This window comes from Macaca nemestrina, chromosome 20 (assembly GCF_043159975.1).
Source record: "Macaca nemestrina isolate mMacNem1 chromosome 20, mMacNem.hap1, whole genome shotgun sequence".
NCBI classification, from domain to species: domain Eukaryota; kingdom Metazoa; phylum Chordata; class Mammalia; order Primates; family Cercopithecidae; genus Macaca; species Macaca nemestrina.
Window position 1 is genome coordinate 5,241,809 of NC_092144.1, and position 25,190 is coordinate 5,266,998.

General features: G+C 49.5%; 1 protein-coding gene and 1 pseudogene across 4 annotated transcripts in view; one reads left to right on the top strand and one right to left on the bottom strand.

Annotated features, from left to right (window-relative positions):
- Nucleotides 1-23,913, top strand: part of LOC105484998 (scaffold attachment factor B) — a 47,145-nt gene extending 23,232 nt beyond the window's left edge. Inside the window, exons 6-21 of one of the 4 annotated variants that reach the window (XM_071087712.1) lie at nt 2,106-2,133; nt 3,078-3,588; nt 4,014-4,063; nt 5,042-5,136; nt 7,164-7,313; nt 7,392-7,474; nt 7,807-7,946; nt 8,112-8,200; nt 11,925-12,031; nt 16,239-16,529; nt 19,409-19,546; nt 19,786-19,828; nt 22,443-22,561; nt 22,771-22,874; nt 23,248-23,314; nt 23,591-23,913. In XM_071087712.1, coding sequence (XP_070943813.1) covers nt 2,106-2,133; nt 3,078-3,588; nt 4,014-4,063; nt 5,042-5,136; nt 7,164-7,313; nt 7,392-7,474; nt 7,807-7,946; nt 8,112-8,200; nt 11,925-12,031; nt 16,239-16,529; nt 19,409-19,546; nt 19,786-19,828; nt 22,443-22,561; nt 22,771-22,874; nt 23,248-23,314; nt 23,591-23,720 — 2,145 coding nt within the window. In that variant the 3' untranslated portion in view covers nt 23,721-23,913. The remainder of the gene's footprint in view (nt 1-2,105; nt 2,134-3,077; nt 3,589-4,013; nt 4,064-5,041; nt 5,137-7,163; nt 7,314-7,391; nt 7,475-7,806; nt 7,947-8,111; nt 8,201-11,924; nt 12,032-16,238; nt 16,530-19,408; nt 19,547-19,785; nt 19,829-22,442; nt 22,562-22,770; nt 22,875-23,247; nt 23,315-23,590) is intronic. The other 3 variants (XM_071087714.1, XM_071087713.1, XM_071087715.1) reach the window with 3 other exon arrangements.
- LOC112427221 (ATP synthase membrane subunit K, mitochondrial pseudogene) lies at nt 10,758-11,076 on the bottom strand (annotated as a pseudogene).
- Nucleotides 23,914-25,190: the final 1,277 nt, after the last annotated feature.

Consider the following 25,190-nt stretch of genomic DNA (forward strand, 5'->3'; position numbering starts at 1 on the left):
CTTCTTTTTAAATGTCATCTATGCTATTGTAATTAGAAATCACCTTTTGGAAAAGATCTCCATTTGCTTCTGCCAAGCAAGGGCAAGGGAGATATTGGAAAGCCAGAGCTCCAGCCTTGAGGAGGGCACAAATCTCAAGAAAACGTGGTGAGGCCGGGCGCGGTGGCTCAAGCCTGTAATCCCAGCACTTTGGGAGGCCGAGGCGGGTGGATCACGAGGTCAGAAGATCGAGACTATCCTGGCTAACATGGTGAAACCCCGTCTCTACTAAAAATACAAAAAAAAAACTAGCCGGGCGTGGTGGCGGGCGCCTGTAGTCTCAGCTACTTGGGAGGCTGAGGCGGGAGAATGGCGTGAACCCGGGAGGCGGAGCTTGCAGTGAGCCGAGATCACGCCACTGCACTCCAGCCTGGGAGACACAGCGAGACTCCGTCTCAAAAAAAAAAAAAAAAAGAAAACGTGGTGAAACCCAGTTCGCTTTTAGAGCTGCTGTCTCTCCACCTGCGAATTGACACAGCCATTCCCGACTCAGAAAGGAGAGGAGGAGCCAGATCTTGTCACTTTTTCCCGTGGGTCTTTCTTGGTCACAGTCTCCTATGTTAAAATGGGAAACCTACAGCTCTCCTAAACAAATAGGAATGTATTTGCTTCTCTTTAGAGAAAATGAGAAAGAATTATTCTGCCAACATTGATCATTTGCTTCAGTCGTATGGTCTGAATTCCCAGCATGGGGTAGGGTACGTGGGGAAAATACTGATTAAAAATACGTGAAACCATGAGGAAAGTGTACAGTTTCATAGAGCATCCTGGAATGGCAGGGCAGTTCCCAGGGGAAGTTCTAATTCAGTCACACCTATTTATTGGGTATATGTGAAGCCCCTGTGATGTGTCAGGTGTGGCATTAACTACCAGCATTACGCAGATGAATGAGAAGGATGCTCCCCATGCTCGTAGGGCCTGGCCTGATGGTTAACAGTGCAGACTCACACTCATATGGCCTTTGCTCAGAGTCTGTCTCTGCTTCCCACCTGCTGTGTGTCCTTGGGCAAGTTAGTCTGTCTGGTCACAGTCTATTACTCTGTAAAAAGAAGGGTGCTACCATTAGGACCGACCTCCTGTGACCAATGACGAGTCTGTGTGTATGTAAGGTGCTTATATTTGTGCCTGGAACCTAATCAGTGCTCATCAGTGTTAACTGGAATTCCAGAGGAGTGTACCTTGTGTGCACAGGAAACATAAAGGCTGGGGGATCACATCATGTGGGAAAAACTCCTTTGCTTAGTGGGCATAGCTGGAGTTGGGTTAGAGGGAAATAGGGAAAGCTTTCCTGAAAGGAGATGCCACTGAGCTGGATACTGAGGGATGTGGATGACTTGGCTGGATGGGGCAGGGGAGGACTGGACCTGTCAGGGAGGGAGGTGGCATAGGGATTCATTGGCTGAAGGCTGAAGGCCACAGAGGGACATGTGCTTACTGTGGACACAAGATGCAGAGAGATGGAATGGGGGTAGTACAGCCAGATGCCACAATAGGCAAGGATAGCACCAGCCTGAGTGGGCAGGGCTTCCTGGGAAGAGTCTGAATGACTTCTGGAGCTGGCCTGGTGGGGACATTGATTGGAAGAGGAGATGAAGGAGGAAGGGTATTTACAGAGGTGTTCACGCTGGCACCACCATGCCAAGTAAGAGCAGGAGTCATACCACCTAGGCCCATATTCTCTCAGTCTTTTGAATATCAGAAAGTTATCATAGCTTCATTGAGTGAAAAAGTGACTGTTAATGTGCCATGCATTCCTCTAGATGCTAACAGTAGAAAAATGAAAACACTACTCCTTGAATTTGAGAGTTCAATCTAGAGTGTCAGGCACACTTGTGATGAGTGCCTCACCACAAAGTGAGACCAGTGCCAGGCCCCTGGAGAATGAACGGAGGGTGGGCTGAGTGAAGTGGAGCCATTCCTAGAACAAGCAGGTTCTCCACCTCTTGCATTTGTGAGTTTCCCTCCGTGTATTTTTAAATTCCCTCTTTAGTTATTCTGGGTTTTCATTTGAATAAACTGTAGGTGTCATTCATCTGGCACAGTCTTATTTATGTTTTTTCTTGCAGGAAATTGAAGAGCCATCCCTGGAGCCAGGTACTGTTAAATGAAAAACTTACCAGCGGGGGTTTGGAACCATTCTAGTTTTCCACCTTCTCTAATTTGAATTCTTTGATTTTTTAAAAGTTGCCTTTCTATAGTATACATTGTTCTAAAGGTTTACAATCCAAAACCTACCAGGATCATAGAGATTGGAAACCCAGCCATATCACCAGATCTGTGAAAGTGGCTCACTTCTCATTTTACAAAATGTATTGGTGAGATGAAAGTATCTCATGCTTTTTTGAATGTCAACAGCATTGAAGCATACATAGAAAGAGTTCCGGATGCCTCTCTTGAGAGCTAATACCTCTGCACCCACAAAACAGATCTTGTGATATTGGGCAGTAGCTTAATTTTGTGGTTTTTAATTGAGGCAGCTCAGGCAGTGGTAGGGAGATACATTTTAAAACATAAATTTGAGACATAACTGGATTCCAGAAGAGGAAAGAGTGTCTTCATGAGAATTCCAAACACTGTTCACTTTCTGGACTGCAAATATCTCAGAGCACGGATGGAAGAGATTCTGGTTTTCATGTTGGACTGTTCTGTTAAAAGAAATTCAAAGAAATTTGGAAATTGAGCTGTTCAGTGAATGGTGATACATTCAGTTAAGCAACTTGGACTTTGGAAGCTAAATTTGGAAGAGTCATATCTAAACGACGACAGAATGAAGACTGTCAAGAATCAGCCAGAAGGTTTTGGGGGTTAAATCTCTGTGATGCTTTTCTCTTCCGTGTAGCGTAGAGGCTTACCTAGAGGCGGTCGCAGCGCAGGTAGTGTAACCAGTATAACTTTGTGTACCCGCGGGTTTTCCAATCTCTGTGTAGCTAGCAGTTCTCTTCGTGTTAGTGTGGCAGCCGTGCCAGTTCCACATTTGTGATTGCTTTATTTCCCTGGTAATTAAACCTTGTGCCATTCTATTCCTGTTAAATCCGTAGAAAATGAGAAAATACTCGACATTTTGGGGGAAACTTGTAAATCTGAGCCAGTAAAAGAAGAAAGTTCCGAGCTGGAGCAGCCATTTGCACAGGACACAAGTAGCGTGGGGCCAGACAGAAAGCTTGCGGAGGAAGAGGACCTATTTGACAGCGCCCATCCGGAAGAGGGTGATTTAGATTTGGCCAGCGAGTCAACAGCACACGCTCAGTCGAGCAAGGCAGACAGCCTGTTAGCGGTAGTGAAAAGGGAGCCCGCGGAGCAGCCAGGCGATGGCGAGAGGACGGACTGTGAGCCTGTAGGGCTAGAGCCGGCAGTTGAGCAGAGTAGTGCGGCCTCCGAGCTCGCGGAGGCCTCTAGCGAGGAGCTCGCGGAAGCACCCACGGAAGCCGCAAGCCCAGAAGCCAGAGATAGCAAAGAAGACGGGAGGAAGTTTGATTTTGAAGCTTGTAATGAAGTCCCTCCGGCTCCTAAAGAGTCCTCAACCAGTGAGGGCGCTGATCAGAAAATGAGGTTTGTTTTTTCTCAGTTTTAGACCAGACGCTATCTCCTTTTCATTGGTCATTTAATGACACACATAAGCTGTTTTTTTCTGCAATTGGCCAGCCAGACTGACGAAATTGTAGTTTTGCTTCTAAAGAATGTTTTGTTTCTCTTTGTGTATTTTACACTGATTACATAATCTTTTTTCTTTTCTCAACCTGTCGTGGTTGTGTTCTTTAATTCTTCCTAATTACCTTTAGCCCAGCAGAATTAATTAACTCCTGTGGGTCTGAAATCTTATGGTTAGGTCAGATTTGCAATACAAGTTTGTCGGGGTATCATTTTTTCAGAGCTAAATTTCGGGTAGGTATGCAACCTCAGCACGAATTTTATGGTTTTGAGTTTGTTTCCTCCATGCTGCTTCCTTGCGGAGTGACATTATCCTTTGTCTCTAGTTCTCCCGAAGATGACTCGGATACAAAAAGGCTTTCCAAAGAGGAAAAGGGTAGGTCACCTCAGCGACACCAGTCCCTTGGAGCATGTATGGCCTGGGCAGTGGCGGGTATTTGATTGTGGTTCCTGAGACTTTTGTGCAGTCTTTCTCCTCCTCTGCTGTTACCTCTATAGGTCCTGGGTTGTAGGAAGCATACCAGGTCCTAAGAGTTAGGCTGATTTGGTGCAGATCCTTGTGATGGGAGCACATTCATCCTGTAACCTTTTGTTAAATTCATTAACTGAGAAATAATTTTACCCTGCCAAATTTTTTCTTAATCAGTGTTCTACAGGAGTGAAAACATGGGATAGATACAAAGCTATAGGTGGAAAGAGAAACAGTGCATTGTTGACACCAAGTTTGGCTGTTTTGCTACATGGCCACTGCACACTGCACTTTCTGTAATTAAGCGATTGCTCACTTTGTTGTTGTTGTTGTTGTTGAGACAGTCTGGTTCTGTTGCCCAGGCTGGAGTGCAGTGGTGTGATCTGGGCTCACTGCAACCTCCGACTCCTGGGTTCAAGAGATTCTCCCACCTCAGCCTCCCAAGTAGCTGGGATTATTGGCGCTTGCCACCACACCCAGATAATTTTTTGTATTTTTAGTAGACACGGGGTTTCACCATGTTGGCCAGGCTGGTCTCGAACTCTTGACCTCGTGATTCCGCCACCTTGGCCTCTCAAAGTGCTGGGATTACAGGCGTGAGCCACCACGCCCGGCCCGCAATTGCTAACTTTCTTAGGAAACTTCAGGTGGTCCTGTGACAGCCCCACTCAGTATTGTGATGGGCCCTGTGGCAGTGCTGCTGGGCCTGGTGTTGCACTAGAGGGTCTTGGTGAGGACAGTGGTCAGGCCCACGGCCCCATGTGACTTTTAGTGCTGCCACTGCCTCAGGAAAAGTGGAAACCATGTCTGGTTTGGAAAGGTTGTCTCTAAGACTCAAGATCTTGTGGGTATTTGGGTTTTTACTATAACTTTCTTTTGAAACAGGTCGCAGCAGTTGTGGTAGGAATTTCTGGGTTAGTGGACTCTCTTCTACAACCAGAGCTACAGATTTGAAGAATCTTTTCAGCAAATATGGGAAGGTAAGTGCCAGAACTTTTCTGGAGAAGATACTTTGAAACCAGCGTTGGGTGGCCTTTACATGCAGGTCCTCTCCCCTCAGTGAGTTCTTTGAGAGATACCAGGAGCTTATACTTGCTGATGGTTGGGGAGGGTCTCCCCTCCATGGATAGAGGTGAAAGTGATGTGGAAGCTTCCAAAGCCCAGATCACTGCTGTATTTCCCCCCTTCTCTCCAAGCTTGTCCCCTTCCCTGTAATGACTTGTGGATCCATTTCTGTGTCTTCAGGACGTCGCACTCACGTGGGCTGCCAGGGTTGGCCGGCAGGGGTGCTGGTCAGCATGTCTGGGAGGCAGCAGTGTTCTTAGAACAGAGTTCATGATGCTGGAACTCAGAACAGGGACCCTGGAGTCTGATGATGGGGGTCCTGAGCATGGGTGTGTTGTGTCCATTGACTGAACCTCACCTCAGCAGCTGGGGGCTCTCAAAGTTGCTGCCTCAGTTCACCACTGGGGGCAATTCTAGCTGCCTCTTGTCTATAGCACCTGCCTTTCCTGAGCCCATGAAGGTGGGGCTGATGGCACCAGCCCCCTACCCACAGTGCCCAGCGCAGCCGCCTGGCCCTCCTCCCTGTGCTTTCTCACTCCCCTCCTCCCTGATGCTTCCCAGACCCGCCTCCCAAACAGCCTCATACATCCAGGGCTCCTTGTCTCTCTCAGAGTCAGTTTCGGGGACAGCCAAAGGAAGGAGTCCAATCCTTTGTGTTACACAGTGAGGGTTCAACACATTGCAATACAGAAAAGCAAGTGTTTTCCCTGATACTGGCTTCGAAGAACTTAAAAGAGGATAAAACAGACTGGGCGCAGTGGCTCACACCTGTAATTCCAGCACTTTGGGAGGCCGGGGTGGGTGGATCACAAGGTCAAGAGTTCGAGACCAGCCTGGCCAGTATGCTGAAACCCATCTCTACTAAAAATACAAAAATTAGCCGGGCGTGGTGGCGCATGCCTGTAATCCCAGCTACTCAGGATGCTGAGGCAGGATAATAGCTTGAACCCTGGAGGTGGAGGTTGCAGTGACCCAAGATTGCACCACTGCACTCTAGCCTGGGACAGAGCAAGACTCCATCTCAAAAAAAAAAACAACACTAAATATGTCATTATTACAGACATAACTAAGGGCTTCCTGGGCCTCGTGATACAAGGTGTGTGGCTGGCAACACCTGCGGCAAGTCTCCTCTGCTAGACCCCCTTTCCTGACTCCATGGCGGCCCCAGCGGGTGGGTATGCTCAGTGGGGAGGTGTCGCCCTGGAGACTACAGTGTGTTGAGCGCAGCAGGCCTGATGTGGGTTAAGTCAAGGACCAGGCCCCTCTGAGAATGTCCTCTGGGACTAGGATTCCATGTGGCATGATGAGCGTGATTACCAGCCATGGCCACTGGCTCCTGCAGGGCTTTTCATGAGCCATGATGTCTTCTGCCGTCAAAGGGCGACCGTAACTGCCGCCTGCTGTGGTTGAGAGAACCAAGTACACTGGAAAGGATGCGTCTACAGGATCTGAAACACGTCACTGAGTTTTGTTACAGTCAGTGGTAGGGCGGATCTGAGTTCCAGAGCATGGCTCACACACAGACCTTTCCTTGCATCAGTCTGTGCCGAAGTGTTTTTTTTTTTTGTTTTTTTTTTTTCTTTTGCCCACATTACATCGCTTCATAATTTACCACCTATGTCGCGTGACTGTATATTTGGAACATTTCTTCACAAGTTTTAGACTATATTAAAGGAACACTGGCAGAACCCTGTTTCATTTCCCTTTCGTCTGTTCCCCTACACTGCCCTCCTGGTCCCCTTGAGGAACTAGACGAGCGATTAGAACTGGCCAGAGGTCCTTGGAGGAACAACAGCGAAACAGAAGCATTAGTAGCATTGTTGTCCCCAGTCTAACACTTCTTGGACCCCCAATGAGCAGACTTCCCTGTGGGCTGTTCATATCCCCATGCCCCGCTCAGTGGGCCTCGTGTCTGAGTCGTATTTGCCTGCTTTCCTTTGAGGTGGTGGGCGCCAAGGTTGTGACAAATGCCCGGAGTCCTGGAGCTCGCTGTTACGGTTTTGTCACGATGTCTACAGCAGAAGAGGCCACAAAATGCATTAACCACCTGCACAAGACGGAGCTCCACGGAAAGATGATCTCCGTGGAGAAAGTGAGTGGCCGTTTTCTTCCCAGGATATAGCCCACATTAGGAAACGAGGTAATACTTGCACTTGGTTGTCATTTTCAGGCCAAAAATGAACCTGTGGGAAAGAAAACCTCTGACAAAAGAGACAGTGACGGGAAAAAGGAGAAGTCGAGCAACAGTGACAGGTACCTCTCCTCCCTGGCTACATTAAAGGGGCAGGGTGTTTTACACAGAATCTCGCTCTGTCGCCCAGGCTGGTGTGCAGTGGGAAGATCTCCGCTTACTGAACCTCCGCCTCCCTGGCTCAACGGATTCTCATGCCTCAGCCTCCTGATTTGATGGGATTATAGCCACGCCCATCTAATTTTTGCAGTTTTAGTAGAGACGGGGTTTTGCCATGTTGGCCAGGCTGGTCTGGAACTCCTGGTCTCATGTGATCCTCCCGCCTCATCCCCACAAAGTGCTGGGAATACAGACATGAGCCACCACGCCCAGCTAACACGTCTGTTTTTTATAGATCTGCAAACCTTAAGAGGGACGATAAATGTGACAGAAAAGATGATGCTAAGAAGGGTGAAGACGGAAGTGGAGAAAAGAGTAAGGACCAAGATGATCAGAAACCTGGCCCCTCAGAGCGATCTCGAGCCACAAAGTCAGGTGGGCAGCTGATGAGCCCAGGATTCTGTCTTGTTTCTGTGCCTGGTGGGGTATGTTATTCTGCTGTCATTAGCTGGCAACCCAAACTGGATTCATGTTGCGGAGGGTTTTTCTCATCTGCGTGTTCATGGTCTTCCACTTACACTTTCCCTGTCTTTTCCGTAGGAAGTCGAGGGACCGAGCGGACTGTAGTAATGGATAAATCCAAAGGGGTGCCTGTGATTAGTGTAAAAACATCTGGGTCCAAAGAGAGAGTGAGTATTAATTTTCTAACTAAGCTATTTTGTTCTTTTCAGTTTACTTACTAAGCTTCATCTGAAAAAAGCTTTTATCTGCTGTTTCAAAAATGTAGAGATCTCAAACTATTTTTTTTGAGACAGAGTCTTGCTCTGTTGCCCAGACTAGAGTGCAGTGGTGCGATCTTGGCTCACTCCAACCTCCACCTCCCGGGCTCAAGTGATTCTCCTGCCTCAGCCTCCCGAGTAGCTGGGATTACAAGCGCACGCCATTTTTTTTTTTTTTTTTTTTTTTTTTTTTTAGTAGAAACAAAGTTTCGACATGTTGGCCAGGCTGGCCTCGAACTCCTCACCTCAGGTGATCCATCCGCCTTGGCCTCCCAAAGTGCTGGGATTACAGGCATGAGCCACTGCGCCCGGCCTCAAATTATTTTAAGAAATGCAGAAAGTTTTCGTTTATCCTTATTTATCCTTACTTTTGCTCTAATAACTGTTATTTATTTTCTAAAACTAACTTTAAAATTCACATATGGGAGCAGTTGGCTTTTCCCTGTGTGGCATTCCATGTTCCCTGTCTACCCCGAAAGTGTCATCACCTCCCCATGATGCATTCCTACACCCAGCAGTGTGGGGCATGCCATGGTGACCTGGCCTGTCTCCAGCCTCCTTGACCCCTTCCTGTACTCTTGTCTTCTTGCTGGGCTGCAGTGTGAGTTGGGCATGGTGGCTCATGCCTGTAATCCCAGCAATTTGGTAGGCTGAGCTGGGAGGATCACTTAAGCCCAGGAGTTGAAGACCAGTTTGGGCAACCTAGTGAGACCCCATCTTCACAAGAAATTTAAAAATTAGGCAGGCTTGATGGTATGCATCTGTGGTCCCAGCTACTCAGAAGGCTGAGGTGGGAGAATGCCACTTAAACCTGGGAGGTCAAGGCCGCGTTCATTCCACTGCATCCTAACTTGGGAGAGAGTGAGACCTCATCTCAAAAAAAAAACACCTATTATTTGCATGGTCTGTGCACACCAAGGCACCCTTACTGGTTAACTGTCAACTGGGGACACTGAGAGCCAACTTCCCAGTTGCCAGCCAAGGACAAGTCTTGCCAGCAGCCCCTCCTTAAGGAAGGGGAGGGACCTTGGACCTGCCGGGTCAACCCTCAGCTGCATGGAGGAGGAACCAGTTCAGTTTGGTGAATGGAGCGGATTACTTGGGAGCTTTCAGTCTCTGTGTGCCAGTATTGTAATATGTCATAGCCTTTTATCCTTGTTCTATAAAACACCTTTGGAAAATGGAGAAAGGAAAGTGTGGGTTCTGGGGATAAAATGAGTAGGTCTCTTAAAAATGTAGTCGGCACAAATAAGGTACTTGTCAAGTGTATCAGAAGTGCTTCATTTGGGAACTCATTATGTGTTTAATTATGAAGGAAAAAGCAAAATTAAGATTTATTTTTGAAGCAAAAGACATAAAAAAGTGGTTTTTTGATCTTTTTTTTTTTTTTTTTTTTTTTGTTTTTTTTTTTTGAGACGGAGTCTCGCTCTGTCGCCCAGGCTGGAGTGCAGTGGCGCGATCTCAGCTCACTGCAAGCTCCGCCTCCTGGGTTTACGCCATTCTCCTGCCACAGCCTCCCGAGTAGCTGGGACTACAGGCGCCCGCCACCTCGCCCGGCTAGTTTTTTTTTTTTTGTATTTTTTAGTAGAGACAGGGTTTCACTGTGTTAGCAGGATGGTCTCGATCTTCTGACCTCGTGATCCGCCCGTCTCGGCCTCCCAAAGTGCTGGGATTACAGGCTTGAGCCACCGCGCCCGGCCGGTTTTTTGATCTTATATGAAGTTTTTTGGGGGAATACTCATTTCCAGTTTTTCTATATTAAATGTACTGTTAGATCACATTTTAGCATTGAATGTTGATGAAATTCTGTGTCTTTCAATTATGATAAGCAAAATGTAGGGCTTCTTTGGATTAAACAGCTCATTATCTGCTTTTCACTGAAAGTTATTAATCACGTAGGACTTCCATATCTGATGGTTAGGCATGGATATATATATACCTGATTCTTCCTGTTCCCCTGTCACACCTACTTGAACTTTTTCTTTTTTTTTTTTTTTTTTTTGAGACGGAGTCTTGCTCTGTCGCCCAGGCTGGAGTGCAGTGGCCGGATCTCAGCTCACGCTCACTGCAAGGTCCGCCTCCCGGGTTCACGCCATTCTCCTGCCTCAGCCTCCCGAGTAGCTGGGACTACAGGTGCCCACCACCTCACCCGGCTAGTTTTTTTTGTATTTTTTAGTAGAAACGGTTTTACCATGTTAGCCAGGATGGTCTCGATTTCCTGACCTCGTGATCTGCCCTTCTCGGCCTCCCAAAGTGCTGGGATTACAGGCTTGAGCCACCACGCCCGGCTTGAACTTTTTTCATTTTTTTATTTTATTATTTATTTTTTATGTATTATTTATTTATTTATTTATTTTTCAAGACGGTCTCGCTCTGTGGCCCAGGCTGGAGTACGGTGGCACGATCTCGGCTCACTGCAACCTCCACCCCCCGGGTTTTTTTTGTTGTTGTTGTTTTTTCCAGGTTCATAATTTATTGTACAAATTGAATTATCACATGATGAGTTGGCATTAGCTTCTCCAGGCATGGGAACCTAATAGATGAGGGTAAGAACCATAGACAGTTTAAAATCCATTTATGTTGCTTTCACAGCTGGAGTTTTTTTGGACCTTAACTTGAAATATAAGACAAAGCAAAGCTTCCATATGTGGCCAGTACACAATTCATTCTCTGTGAGAGTGTAAGAGTTGAAATATATTTTAATACCAGTGAACTGGTATTGCGCATCACTTTCTGGACCTGCCATGATTTCAGTCTGCCAAAGCCACAAATTCCACAGCTGGTGTCCTTCAGCGATCCTCCCGGGGGTTTTTAAGTGATTCTCCTGTCTCATCCTCCTGAGTAGCTGGGACTACAGACACCTGCCACCATGCCTGGCTAATTTTTGTATTTTTAGTAGAGACGGGATTTCACCACGTTGACCAGGTTGGTCTCAAACTCCTGACTTCATGTGAGCCACTGCGCCAGCAGTTTCTTTTTTTTTAGTCGAAGTCTTGCTCTGTCACCCAGACTGGAGTGTAGTGGCGCATCCTTGGTTCACCGCAACCTCCGCCTCCCAGGTTCAAGGGATCCTTCCACCTCAGCCTCCAAAGTAGCTGAGATTACAAGCATGCGCCACCATGCCCAGCTAATTTTTATTTTTTATTTTATTTTTATGTATTTATTTATTTATTTTTTGAAACAGAGTCTTGCTCAGTTGCCCAGGCTGGAGTGCAGTGGCGTGATCTTGGCTTACTCCTAGCTCTGCCTGCCAGGTTCACACCATTCTCCTGCCTCAGCCTTCCGAGTAGCTAGGACTACAGGCGCCCACCACTACTCCCGGCTAATTTTTTGGTATTTTTATTTATTAGAGATGGGGTTTCACCATGTTAGCCAGGATGGTCTCAATCTCTGGACCTCGTGATCCGCCCATCTTAGCCTCCCAAAGTGCTGGGATTATAGGCATGAGCCACCGTGCCCAGCAATTTTTATATTTTTAGTAGAGTCAAGATTTCACCATGTTAGCCAGGCTGGTCTCAAATTCCCAATCTCAAATGATCCACCTGCCTTGAACTTTGAAAGTGCTGGAATTACAGGCATGAGCCACTGTGCCCGGCCTCTGCTTTAACCTTTTTAATGTTCTTTGGTGAACTAGGCTTCCAAAAGCCAGGATCGCAAATCAGCCAGCAGAGAGAAGCGGTCCGTCGTGTCCTTTGATAAGGTCAAGGAGCCTCGGAAGTCGAGAGACTCAGAGTCCCATAGGTGAGTCGGGATCCAGAAATGGTTTGGTGTTTTTCCTAGAATGTGGTCATGACTGTGTCCTGAAGGACATTTGCAGAGTTCCCTGGGGTGGGATAGAGCTGTCAACCTTTTTGCTCCTTCAGCTTTCAGTTCATAGACTTGCTATGTTTTTTTTTGTTTGTTTGTTTTTGTTTTTTTTGAGACGGAGTCTCGCTCTGTCGCCCAGGCTGGAGTGCAGTGGCCGGATCTCAGCTCACTGCAAGCTCCGCCTCCCGGGTTCACGCCATTCTCCGGCCTCAGCCTCCCTAGTAGCTGGGACTATAGGCACCCGCCATGTCGCCCGGCTAGTTTTTTGTATTTTTTAGTAGAGACGGGGTTTCACCATGTTAGCCAGGATGGTCTCGATCTCCTGACCTCGTGATCCGCCCGTCTCGGCCTCCCAAAGTGCTGGGATTACAGGCTTGAGCCACCGCGCCCGGCCCTTTTTTTTTTTTTTTTTTTGGAGACAGAGTCTTGCTGTGTTGCCCAGGCTGGAGTACAGTGGCGTGACCTCAGCTCACTGCAGCCTCCACCTCCAAGCAATTCTCCTGCCTCAGCCTCCCGAGTAGCTGGGACTACAGGCATGCGCCAGCACGCCTGGCTAATTTTTGTATTTTTAGTAGAGACAGGGTTTCACCATGTTGTCCAGGCTGGTCTGAAACTCCTGACCTCAGGTGATCCACCCGCCTTGACCTCCCAGAGTGCCAGGATTATAGATGTGAGCCACTGTGCCCAGCCTACCTATGGCTCTTTTCAAATAAGTCTCTTCCCAAAGATTGTAGAAGGTAGTAAAGGCAGGGAGATGGAATGCCTTCCAGCATCAATAGTGCACGTCAACAAAAAATACCAAATTTGCTCCAGAAGATGTGAAAGCGGGAAGACAGTGAGGTAGATCCAGCAAGGGCACTGAGAGGGCTTCCCTTTTTTTGAGATGGAGTATCTGTGTCACCCAGGGTGGAGTGCAGTGGCATGATCTCAGCTCACCGCAGCCTCCACCTTCCCTGTTCAAGCAGTTCTCCTGCCTCAGCCTCCCAAGTAGCTGGGACTACAGGCACAAGCCACCACCCTCGGCTAATTTTTGTATTTTTAGTAGAGGTGGGGTTTGGCCATGTTGGCCAGGTTGGTTTCGAACTCCTGACCTCAAGTGATCTGCCTGCCTCGGCCTCCCGAAGTGCTGGGATTATAGGCGTGAGCCACTGCTCCAGGCCTGACAGGGCCTTGTTCTTAAATAAGAAAGAACTAAACACAAATGTTATTGGCGAATTACAGCTAATTTATCTTTTCTATGAAGAAATACTTCGTTAACTTTAGTTTTTGTTTTTTTTTTTTTTTTTTTTTTGAGACGGAGTCTCGCTCTGTCGCCCAGGCTGGAGTGCAGTGGCGCAATCTCGGCTCACTGCAAGCTCCGCCTCCCGGGTTCACGCCATTCTCCTGCCTCAGCCTCCCGAGTAGCTGGGACTACAGGCGCCCGCCCCTGCGCCCGGCTAATTTTTTCTATTTTTAGTAGAGACGGGGTTTCACCATGGTCTCGATCTCCTGACCTTGTGATCCGCCCACCTCGGCCTCCCAAAGTGCTGGGATTACAGGCGTGAGCCACCATGCCCGGCCAACTTTAGTTTTAAAAGTAAGTAAAAGTAAGGACCCCTGGGCGCAGTGTCTCACACCGGTAATCCCAGCCCTTTGGGAGGCCGAGACTGGCAGATTACCTGAGGTCAGGAGTTCAAGACCAGCCTGACCAACATAGTGAAACGCCATCTCTACTAAAAATACAAAATTCGCTGGGCGTGGTAGTGCATGTCTGTAATCTCATATACTTAGGCTGAGACAGGAGAATCGCATGAACCCAGGAGGTGGAGGTTGCAGTGAGCCAAGATCCCGCCATTGCACTCCAGCCTGGGCAACAAGAGCAAAACTCCATCTCAAATAAAAAATAAGGACCATTAGTTTAAAAGGAGGGGGAGAGGGCACTGCTCTGCCTATAAAGTAATCACCCTTTTATTCCTTTAAAAAGAAAAATTCCTTTAAAAAGAAAAAAAAAAAATCTCACATAGTCCTGTGAATGCAGACATTGGCAGATGGCATTTCTGCTGGGGGAGTAATGAACACGGACAGCCTAGGGGGCACCCGCAGGAGCCTGCAATGCTAAACGCTAGAGTGTTCCAGACCCTTAACCCCTCTCCGTGTCTGCCCTAGAGGAACCTATAAACAAGGAAGTGTTGGGCTTGGGTGTCCCGTCAGGTTGTGAGCATTTGGACACAACTGAAAAGTTCCGGTAAACCGCAGCCCTTTCATACTAGGGGCTCCTCCAGAAAGTGCTGAGATCCACAGAGGCAGGCGTGGGAGGATCCAAGACATGTTGGGTGAACTGAGGAACTTGCAGTCATTTGGGTCCAGAACACAATGAGGCAAGATTATACATTTCTGCTGGGACAGAAACACAGTTGTCCCAGAGATAATTGACCTCAGGACCCCTACGGATACCAAAATTTGCAGAGGATCAAGTTTCTGATATAAAACGGTGTGATATTTCTGCATATAACCCATGTACATCCTCCTGTACACTTTAAATCACTTTTTTTTTTTTTTTTTTGAGACGGAGTCTCGCGCTGTGTCACCCAGGCTGGAGTGCAGTGGCGCGGTCTCGGCTCACTGCAAGCTCCGCCTCCCAGGTTCACGCCATTCTCCTGCCTCAGCCTCCGAGTAGCTGGGACTACAGGCGCCCGCCACCACGCCTGGCTAGTTTTTTGTATTTTTAGTAGAGACGGGGTTTCACCATGTTAGCCAGGATGGTCTCGATCTCCTGACCTCGTGATCCACCCGCCTCGGCCTCCCAAAGTGCTGGGATTACAGGCTTGAGCCACCGCGCCCGGCCTTTTAAATCACTTCTAGATAACTTCTGATACAATGAAAATGCTCTGTCAGTAGTTGCTATACTGCACCGAGGTGCTTTTTTTTTTTTTTTTAGTAGCTCCCTGCACACACCCTTTTGTTTTGTTTTGTTTTGTTTTGTTTTGTTTTGAGACAGGGTCTCACTCTTTCACCCAGGCTGCAGTTAAGTGGTACAATCATAGTTCACTGCAGCCTCTGCCTCCTGGTTTCAAGTGATTGATCCTCCCACCTCTGCCTCCAAGTAGCTACCACGCCTGGCTAATACTATTTTTTGTGGAGACGGGGTCTCACTATATTGCCCAGGCTGCATATCTAATAACTGTGTAGGTAAAGGATCAAAAGAAGAAAATCTGAGCCTGGGCACAGTGGCTCACACCTGTAATCCCAGCACTTTGGGAGGTGGAGGCGGGTGGATTGTTTTGAGCTCAGGAGTTCAAGAACAGCCTGGGCAACCGTCTCTACCAAAAAAAAAAAAAGAGAGAGACTTTCTGGCTCCTGTCTTTTGTGTTTTATATACAAAGACTGGAGGAACACACTAAAATGTCATCTGTATCCCTGCCAAAAGGTACAACTGGTAATGTCCTCACACCTGTGGGGCCTGCCAGCCCCACTTCACAAGGACTCATTTAATCCTGTGGTCTAGGGAGTGAAGGTTCCAGTTCACACTCACTCACTATGAAGCATATACTCTGATACTCTGTTGCTTTTTTTTTTTTTTTTTTTTTTTGGAGAAGGAGTCTTGCTCTGTTGCCAGACTGGAGTGCAGTGGCTCACTGCAACCTCTGCCTCATGGGCTCAAGTGATCTTCCTGCCTCAGCCTCTCTAGTAGCTGGGACTACAGGTGCATGCCACCACGCTCAGCTAATTTTTGTATTTTTAGTGGAGATGGAGTTTCACCATGTTGGCCAAGGTGGTCTCAATCTCTTGATCTCATGATCCACCTGCCTCAGCTTCCCAAAGTGCTGGCATTAAGGCGTGAGCCACCACACCTGGCCTGTTGCTTATTTTTGACTGACTGTTTCCTGAAATCACTTGTCAAGCTCCAGGAAATGTTGGATAAATGAGGCCCAGTTCACATTATACCTGATCACACACACACACAGCCTGGGCCTCATTCCTGGGATTTTCCTGGACTCCTCCCGTGGGCCGGAGAAGCCTTCTCCCCGCTGGAGTGTATGGTTCTGCAGACCACGTAGTGGAGGCACAGCCCTGGAGTCTGCACAACCCAGCATCCTAAAGTCAGCCCTGGGACCTGGCTGGGGGTGTCTAGGTCCCCTTCTGCAGCTCTACTGTTGTGCAGCAGGGTACGTGAGCGCAGTGAACGCGAACAACGCATGCAGGCACAGTGGGAGCGCGAGGAGCGTGAGCGGCTGGAGATTGCCCGAGAGAGGCTGGCCTTCCAGCGCCAGCGGCTGGAGCGTGAGCGCATGGAGCGAGAGCGGCTGGAGCGCGAGCGCATGCACGTGGAGCACGAGCGCAGGCGCGAGCAGGAGCGCATCCACCGTGAGCGCGAGGAGCTGCGGCGCCAGCAGGAACTGCGCTACGAGCAGGAGCGGCGGCCTGCGGTGCGGCGGCCCTACGACCTGGACCGGTAAGCAGATCTGCACTGCCCTTAACACGTGGCGTTCAGAATCGTGTTAGGGACCTCACAGTTGAGTTAACTTGACTTTTTTTTTTTTTTTTTTTTTTTTTTTTTTTTTGAGATGGGAGTCTCTGTTTGTCGCCCAGGCTGGAGTGCAGTGGCTCAATCTCAACTCACTCCAAGTTCCGCCACCTGTGTTCACGCCAGTCTCCTGCCTCAGCCTCCCAAGTAGCTGGGACTAAAGGCGCCCGCCACCATGCCTGGCTAATTTTTTTGTATTTTCAGTGGAGACGGGGATTCACTGTGTGAGCCAGGATGGTCTCGATCTCCTGACCTCGTGATCCACCCGCCTCAGCCTACCAAAGTGCTGAGATTACAGACATGAGCCACTGCACCCGTCCAGCTTGAGATCTTTCATTCAAAGGAAGCATAGGCCGGGCACACTCACTAAGCCTGTAATCCTAACATTTTGGGAGGCCAAGGTGGGCGGATTGCCTGAGCTCAGGAGTTCGAGACCAGCCTGGCCAACATGGCAGAACCCCATCTCTACTAAAACACAAAAAATTGGTTGTGGTGACAGGCGCCTGTAATCCCAGCTATTTGGGAGATTGAGTCAGGAAAGTCGCTTGTACCCAGAAGGCATAGGTTGCAGTAAGCCAAGATCGCGCCACTGCACTCCAGCCTGGGCAACAGGGTGAGACTCCGTCTCGAAAAAAGAAATTAGAGGCCGGGCGTGGTGGCTCAAGCCTGTAATCCCAGCACTTTGGGAGGCCGAGGCGGGCGGATCACAAGGTCAGGAGATCGAGACCATCCTGGCTAACATGGTGAAACCCCGTCTCTACTAAAAAATACAAAAAACTAGCCAGGCGAGGTGGCGGGTGCCTGTAGTCCCAGCTACTCGGGAGGCTGAGGCAGGAGAATGGCGTGAACCCGGGAGGCGGAGGCTGCAGTGAGCTGAGATCCGGCCACTGCACTCCAGCCTGGGTGACAGAGCAAGACTCCGTCTCAAAAAAAAAAAAGAAATTAGAGACAGGAGACTGGATAAAGTAGTGCTGGTTAACTAATCGGGTTCAAGGGTGGCACAAACCTTCTGAGGAGGGAAGCTAGGGCAGGCGGAGCATCATGTCACAAGTGCCCAGAGGAGGGGCTGCCAATTGCATCTCCTTTAAGACTCTTCCCTGGCTTTTTTATTTATTTAATTTTTTTTTTTTTTTAATTTTTTTTTTTTTGAGAAAGAGTCTCGCTCTGTTGCCCAGGCTGGAGTGCAGTGGCCAGATCTCAGCTCACTGCAAGCTCCGCCTCCCGGGTTCACACCATTCTCCTGCCTCAGCCTCCCGAGTAGCTGGGACTACAGGCACCCGACACCGCGCCCGGCTAGTTTTTTGTATTTTTTAGTAGAGACGGTGTTTCACCGTGTTAGCCAGGATGGTCTCAATCTCCTGACCTCATGATCCGCCCGTCTCGGCCTCCCAAAGTGCTGGGATTACAGGCTTGAGCCACCGTGCCCGGCCGCCTTTTTTTTTTCCGACAGAGTCTTGCTGTGTCGCCCAGGCTGGAGTGCAATGGCACGATCTCAGCTCACTGCAACCTCCATCTCCTGGGTTCAAGCGATTCTCCTGCCTCAGCCACCCTAGTAGTTGGGATTACAGGCACCTACCACCACACCCGGCTAATTTTTGTTTTTTTAGTAGAGATGGGGTTTCACCATGTTGGTCAGGCTGGTCTCGAACTCCTGACCTCAGGTGATCCACCTACCTCAGACTCCCAAAGTGCTGGGATTACAGGCATAAGTCACCGTGCCTGGCCTTGTCCTGGCTTTTTTAATCAATTGTAATTTGTTTTTGCTTATTCTGGAAATAAAGAATTTTTTAAAAAAAACTTTTGAGACAGAGTTTTGCTCGTTTCCCAGGCTGGAGTGCAATGGCACGATCTTGGCTCTCTGCAACCTCCGCCTCCTGGGTTCAAGCAATTCTCCTGCTTCAGCCTCCCAAGTAGCTGGGATTACAGGCATGTGCCACCACACCTGGCTAATTTTGTTGTATTTTTAGTAGAGACAGGGTTTCACCATATTGGCCAGGCTGTCCAACTCCTGACCTCAGGTGATCCACCCGCCTTGGCCTCCCAAAGTGCTGGGATTACAGGCATGAGCCACCATGCCCGGCAGTAAGATTAATTTTAATTTCCCAAACGTACTGAGGAGGAGATAGGAACACAAAATGCTGAGCACAGCTGCTGTCAGGAGTCAGGTGCATAATTCCAGCAGTGGTTGTGTCAGGCTTTACACATGCACTGCAACCTGGCAAAAATCGCTGTTTGTTGTTTCTTTCTATTGCATGGGTTGAAGAGGAGCCTAGATCATATACAGTGCAACTTCTGTAAAGGGCCTTGTAAACTCTTCTCGGATCTATTATGCCTTGGTACGAAAGCCTTCTGATGAGAGTTTTTTATGGTCATCTGTGTGTTGCAGCAGTACATGGCCGGGGCTGCTGGCAGGACAGGAGGTGGGGCACAAGAGATGGCAAGTGCACTTGACAGAGCCCCTCAGGGTGGAGGCTCACGTGGCTTCCTGAGCGGAGGTGGCTGTGTAGGGCTCCAGAAGCCATCTGCAGGCAGCCCATAGGACTGACTGCTTAACTAAATGGCAGTTAACTAATGGCTCCCCCTTTAGAAAACCAAGGCCGCTTTGATCAGGGGAGGTGGGTGTGTGGGACAAAACAAAACAGCTGTGCAGTCACTGGGGTCAAATCAGATCTTGCCTTCTATAGCAGAGAACAGTCTTGGTGAAAGTCATCCTGGTTCTGTGAAGTGATAGGGGCCAGCTCCCACAAAGGTGATAGATACGTATGGGGTAGAGGATCCCTCTATCTCTGTCTCTTGTCCCCTCACAGGCGAGATGATGCCTATTGGCCAGAAGCCAAGCGGGCCGCCCTGGATGAGCGCTACCATTCTGACTTTAACCGCCAGGACCGCTTCCACGACTTTGACCACAGGGACCGCGGTCGCTACCCCGACCACTCGGTGGACAGGTCAGTTGGGCCCCTGCTGGGCGTGCAGGTTTTCTTTTTCCTGGCTCATTCTCTGACTGAGAACAAGGACTCCTGGGCTCTCTGAGCCCACTCCATTCATCAGGTGTATGCTGAGTCAGGCCCGCAGGTCTCCTGCCTCCAGTTGGGGAAGTGATGCTTTTCACTGGGGGCCTGATGGTCCTTTCTTTGTGAAGAAGCCTATTCCTCCCCTTACGGTTTGATTTAAATTACCTTTTCAGGAGAGAAGGTTCAAGGTCAATGATGGGAGAACGAGAAGGACAGGTAAGTCCAAAGCTACAGTGGTAGCCACAGAATTTCCCGTAGAATGGATTCTTTTCCCTTCAGCGTGCCTTCTTCCTGCCTTTTCCTTGAGTGAGAGACAAAATGAGGAAAGAGAAAAATATAGCACTAGAAAAGTCTAGGTGTGTGGGATGAAAATTTGGGATTATTTGGGGTTAGTCTTGGCTGTCAGTCCGAACAGTTACTCTGAAGCTGTTATTAGCCTTGACCCCGGGGTTCTGTGTCCCACACTGACCACACACGTGCAGAAGTGCCAGGGAACCTTGTGGTGTGACCTGGCTCTGCTGGGAAGTGTCTAGTGAGCCGCACAGCTGACTCAGACAGGTGCATCTGGGAAGGCTGTGGTTACTGTGTCTGTCCTCGAGTGCCTGCCCTCTTTGGAAACTAAGGACATCCTTCATCACCCCAGGGCCCCGCTTAGCCTTGGAAAACAACTAGGTCTCTGATCTGTGCACGTTCTCCTTGGGGGGCTAGCACGTTAGAACAATAAGCTTCATTTTCTCTTTCCATCTTACGTTGAGACTGAGACTTTCCAGGAGAGCCTTGGACCTCTAGTGACTTTCCCTATAAACTGGGGGGCGGCACGTTGCTGTGTGGAAGATGCCTCCTCTCTGAGGAATCCATTCATGAGCCCTTTCTCCTCTTGCCAGCATTTTCGGACTCCAGCATAAGCTTCCCATTTCTGTCCCCCTTGGTTCCTTAATGTGGCTGAGCATAGCCAAGTACTCAGCTCTGTCTTGGGATCCTTAGGAATTCCATCAGCCTCATGGGGTTCCTTTTTCCCTGCTCCTGGAAGCAAATTATATGCAGCAAAACCTAGAACTAGTCCTGTGGATTTTCTCTGGTGGAGGAGCATACACCAGTGGTTCCATGTCCAGGCTCCAGAATCAGACAGAACTGGGGTCACACCTTGGTGTCACCCCTTCCTGCCTAGCCTGTCTCCCCAGCAGTGAAATGAGGGTAATATTCCTCCTACAGAGGTTGGGGTGGTGGGGAGTTTACATGAGGTGGGCGCATGTCGGTACAAACGTGTTTATCATTGCCAGCTACTTTTTTTTTTTTTTTTTTAAATAGAGACTGATCTCACTGTGTTGCCCAGGCCAGTTTTGAACTCCTGAGCTCAAGTGATCCTCCTGCCTCGGTCTCCCAAAGTGCTAGGATTACACATGTAAGCTAGCATGCCTGGCCACCAGCTACTTTCATGCAGGTGTCAGATACGCTCTCCTAATAGTGGAAGGCAGTTTGATCCTTTCTCCTCACACAGTCATAAATGAGTCATCACAGTTACCCCAAAGGCCAATGATGATCTCTCCCTACAGAGAAAACTAGCACAGAACTTATGGGCCTTGTTGAACTGTTAACCTGGGTTGGTTGGACAGAAAAATGTTGGTTCAATTTTCAAATACTAAGGAGAGCTTATTTCAGGAGGCCCTTTTTTTACTTTGTTGAGGGGAGGTGTCAGAGCACACGCTGGGAAGAATCGACCAGGGAAGCAGGCAGTGGTAATGTGGGACATCTTGCATATGGTGGAGCATGCTGCCATCTTTGCCTTCACCCTGGCAGAGCTCTCTCTCCATTGAATGGGGAGGTGAACTTGGACATGTACGATGACCAGGCTGCATCAAGGAGGTTTCCTTACCAGGACTTTTTTCTAGTTTCCTTTCACCTACAATATGGTCATGGGGCAAAAGCCCCAGAGGCCACATACGTATTTGTGGAAAGAGAAAGAACAGGACTGTGGAGCCAAAACTCCCTCATTAGCTTTTGTGAAAGTCAGGCTGGAAAGTGCTTCCAGCCACAGAAACAGGCTGTGGGTGTAAATATTAACCTTGGCCAGCAAAAAAGTAGACATAGAGTGTGACTCGCCCTGTCTTGGTCTTCCCTGAAATAGCAGGGTCAAGAACTCCTGGTCTGTGTTAGCCATGTGGTTTACAAAAACAGTGACACAGAGGAGGGAATAGTGGGACTGGCCAAGTGGATGACCAGCCATTTATCTCTTAGTGTCCTGTGTCCTATGTCCTGAGCAGAGCAAGACGTAAGGTCCTAGACCAGGCACCCAGCAAAAACTTCTGAGAAACTTGACTGTGAGGAAGGATGCTTGCTTGCCTAGCAATTGGTTGGATGAGGGGGCTCTGTTTGATACTTTCTTCACTGTGGAAGGAAGAAATTTGTAAAAATTATTTCCAGAATATGCACACATTAAAGGTTTATAAACCTGACCTTCCCTTAGTAGAAGACACTTAGTACTGTTGGCTCTGGGCACTAACCATTTGAGCTGTGGGACCCAGGGAATCTCTCTCGCAAGCATCATTTTTAGTGTGACCCCTGGTGGCCCTTCCGGCTCTGGTGGTGCTGTGGGTACCTGCCTTGGAGATTCCTTGGTACTAGTACCTTTTGTGTACCAGGCTATGAGCCTAGAGCACGGGGCCTCTGGCCTGCAGATTTCAGGGAGGCAGCTATGTCATGTGAACCAGTATGGCCTGCCAGCACTTCTGTCCAGAGTGACTGTTGTCATCGTTAGCGTGTTGCCTGAAAAGCCTTGGGGTCTGGGGGCTGACACTGAAGATTTTTTTCCTCCTGGCCCTGTGATTTCCAGCATTACCCAGAACGCCATGGAGGACCAGAGCGCCACGGCCGGGACTCCCGCGATGGCTGGGGGGGCTATGGCTCCGACAAGAGGATGAGTGAGGGCCGGGGGCTGCCTCCTCCCCCCAGGTTTGTGTCCCACACCCCACAGTACCTGTCCCTGGCCTCACAGAGTCAGCTGACCGGATAGGTCTGTCCCACCAAGGGGCCCCCAAGTCTCTGGGATGTGGGCACAGGGTGGGAAAAACACAGGGATTCACCCTCCAGAAGCCACCACATTTATTAGCACAAGAGCCAGAGATGGGGGCAATCCAAATCAGAGATGTCTCTCTTTCAAGGGGCAGACGTGACTGGGGGGACCATGGCCGAAGAGAGGATGACCGGGCATGGCAGGGCACGGCTGACGGTGGCATGATGGACAGGGATCACAAGAGGTGGCAAGGTGAGGAGCAGCTCTGGGCTGGGACCAGGGCGTGCTGGGAAGTGATGGAAAGATGGAGGCCACGCCTTCTCTCACTCCTCAGGTGAGCACAGGAGGTGCTCTGCCCTCAGTGCTGGAATGAGGAGTGAAAAGCACTTCAGACACCACCTACTCTCTGGTGGTCTGGCCCAGGAGTTGGACAGTGGGCGTTCCCGAGTCCTCTCTGCTGGGAGGACACTGGACGTCTGTGGTTACTGTGCCGAGGTGTCCTTCTGGGACTTGCTAGTTTCGGGTACCTGGGGGCCTCACCAAAGGGAGTGCAGTGGGCTAAATGTGCCGTGGGTTCCACGCTATGTGTGCAGGTTCCCTGTGTGAAAGCACGTCTGTCTTCCAGGTGGTGAGAGAAGCATGTCCGGTCACTCGGGGCCTGGCCACATGATGAACCGAGGAGGGATGTCAGGGTAAGACGCATGCCAGGGCGGCTCCCCTTTCTCCTGCTTTGCATATTGGCCTACCTTGGAGGACGCTTAACAACCAGTCCTTCCAGCTAACGCCCCCTCCCCCAAGTGTGACATGAGGCCAGGCATGGGGTACTGTGGAGCCTGCCACCACTCAGGAGGGGAAGGCATCAGGAAGGGGCCTTGCCTGCAGGCAATGTCCAGGGAAGCTGTGCAGGCTGGGATGGGCCAGGGGAGCAGGATGATTTCACAGTCAAACCAATGTGAATTTGTTCCTAGGCGCGGCAGCTTTGCCCCAGGCGGGGCCTCCCGGGGCCACCCCATCCCACACGGTGGCATGCAAGGCGGGTTCGGAGGCCAGAGCCGGGGGAGCAGGCCCAGCGACGCCCGCTTCACTCGCCGCTACTGAGTACTTGGAATCCTGTGTCCTGTCACATGGCAACAAGGCTATGTTCTGTTAGGAGTTATCTTAAACTGTGTAAAAATATTTTTTTTTAATCTGCTGCCATATTGTAGCTCAATACAATGTGAATTTTGTTTTTCGTTTTGGGTTTTTTTTTTTTTTTTTGGTAATAAATGTGTTTCCGTTCACATACCCTTTATTTAAAGTGTCATTTCTTTATTTCCGCCTCTTTAAATGAAACAAAATTATACTTGAGTGCCTTTTAGTTGTATTGATATACATTGACTGTTCCTTTTATTATTTTTTTCTTTTTTTTTCTTTCTTTTTTTTGAGATGGAGTCTCGCTTTGCCACCCAGGCCTGGAGTGCAGCGGCACAATCTCGGCTCACTGCAAACTCCGCCTCCCGGGTTCAAGTGATTCTCCTGCCTCGGCCTCCTGACTAGCTGGGACTACAGGCACCTGCCACCACGCCCGGCTAATTTTTGTATTTTTAGTAGAGTGGGGTTTTGTCATATTGGTCAGGCTGGTCTTGAACTCCTGACCCTCGTGACCTGCCCGCCTCGACCTCTCAAAGTGGTGGGATTACAGGCATGAGCCACCGTGCCTGGCCAACTCTGTTTATTTCTAAATGTGTATGAAACGCATGTGATAGAAAACCTCCAGGAAGGCATCTGGGTGTGGGAGAGGCTTTCCAGTAAGACGACGATTTTCACGTAATGGGCCTGTGCGGTGCAGGTTTTGCCTGGCTTCTCAGGTCAGCGAGCTGTCCGCTCCTTTAATGTTAGCACAGACGGGGCTGCTCTGCTCTTGGGTACTGGGTGACATCCCTGTCAGGGTGTGGGGGTCTCACACCCTGTTGATGGACACTGGCAGATGCTTCCCCCACGGATCACACTCATACCAAGCCTGTGAAGATTTCCAGCTGCCACTTTCCACGCTGACTTGCCAGAGCCCAGTCACCATCATCATGTGGATGCTTCCGCATTACCTTTTTACTCAGAGGACAAACTATTTTCACGGCAGAGTCGAGGGTGGAAGCAGTGAAGGCTGAAGGTCCTCAGCAGCATCTCAGGCCTGCGGTGTGCTTGTGCGTGGGCGCAGCCCCCTCGTGCCAGGATGGGGGCTCTGACCAGCCCAGGGCTGGCCTCCATGTCGGCCGGAAGAGACAAGCTCAACGCCAACCCTCCACGTACCAATAGCAGGCTGGAGCCACGGCACCTGGGATCCAGCACCTGTCCTAATCCAGGAAGCCAGACCAGACTTGGGACATACCTCAAACTGTGAAGCGGGTGCCTCCCACATTTTGTAAGCCTCACTAGTGGAAAGTGAGGAGGAAGCAGCGTCTAGCAGACAGGAAGACGGCGGAGCCCTGGTGACGCTCTAGGGTCCCTTCAGCTGTAAAGGACAGGTGGCCCGACCAATACCAGTGGTGGCTTAGATGATAAAGGGGCGCCCTTCCCTGCCTTAACGGGAAG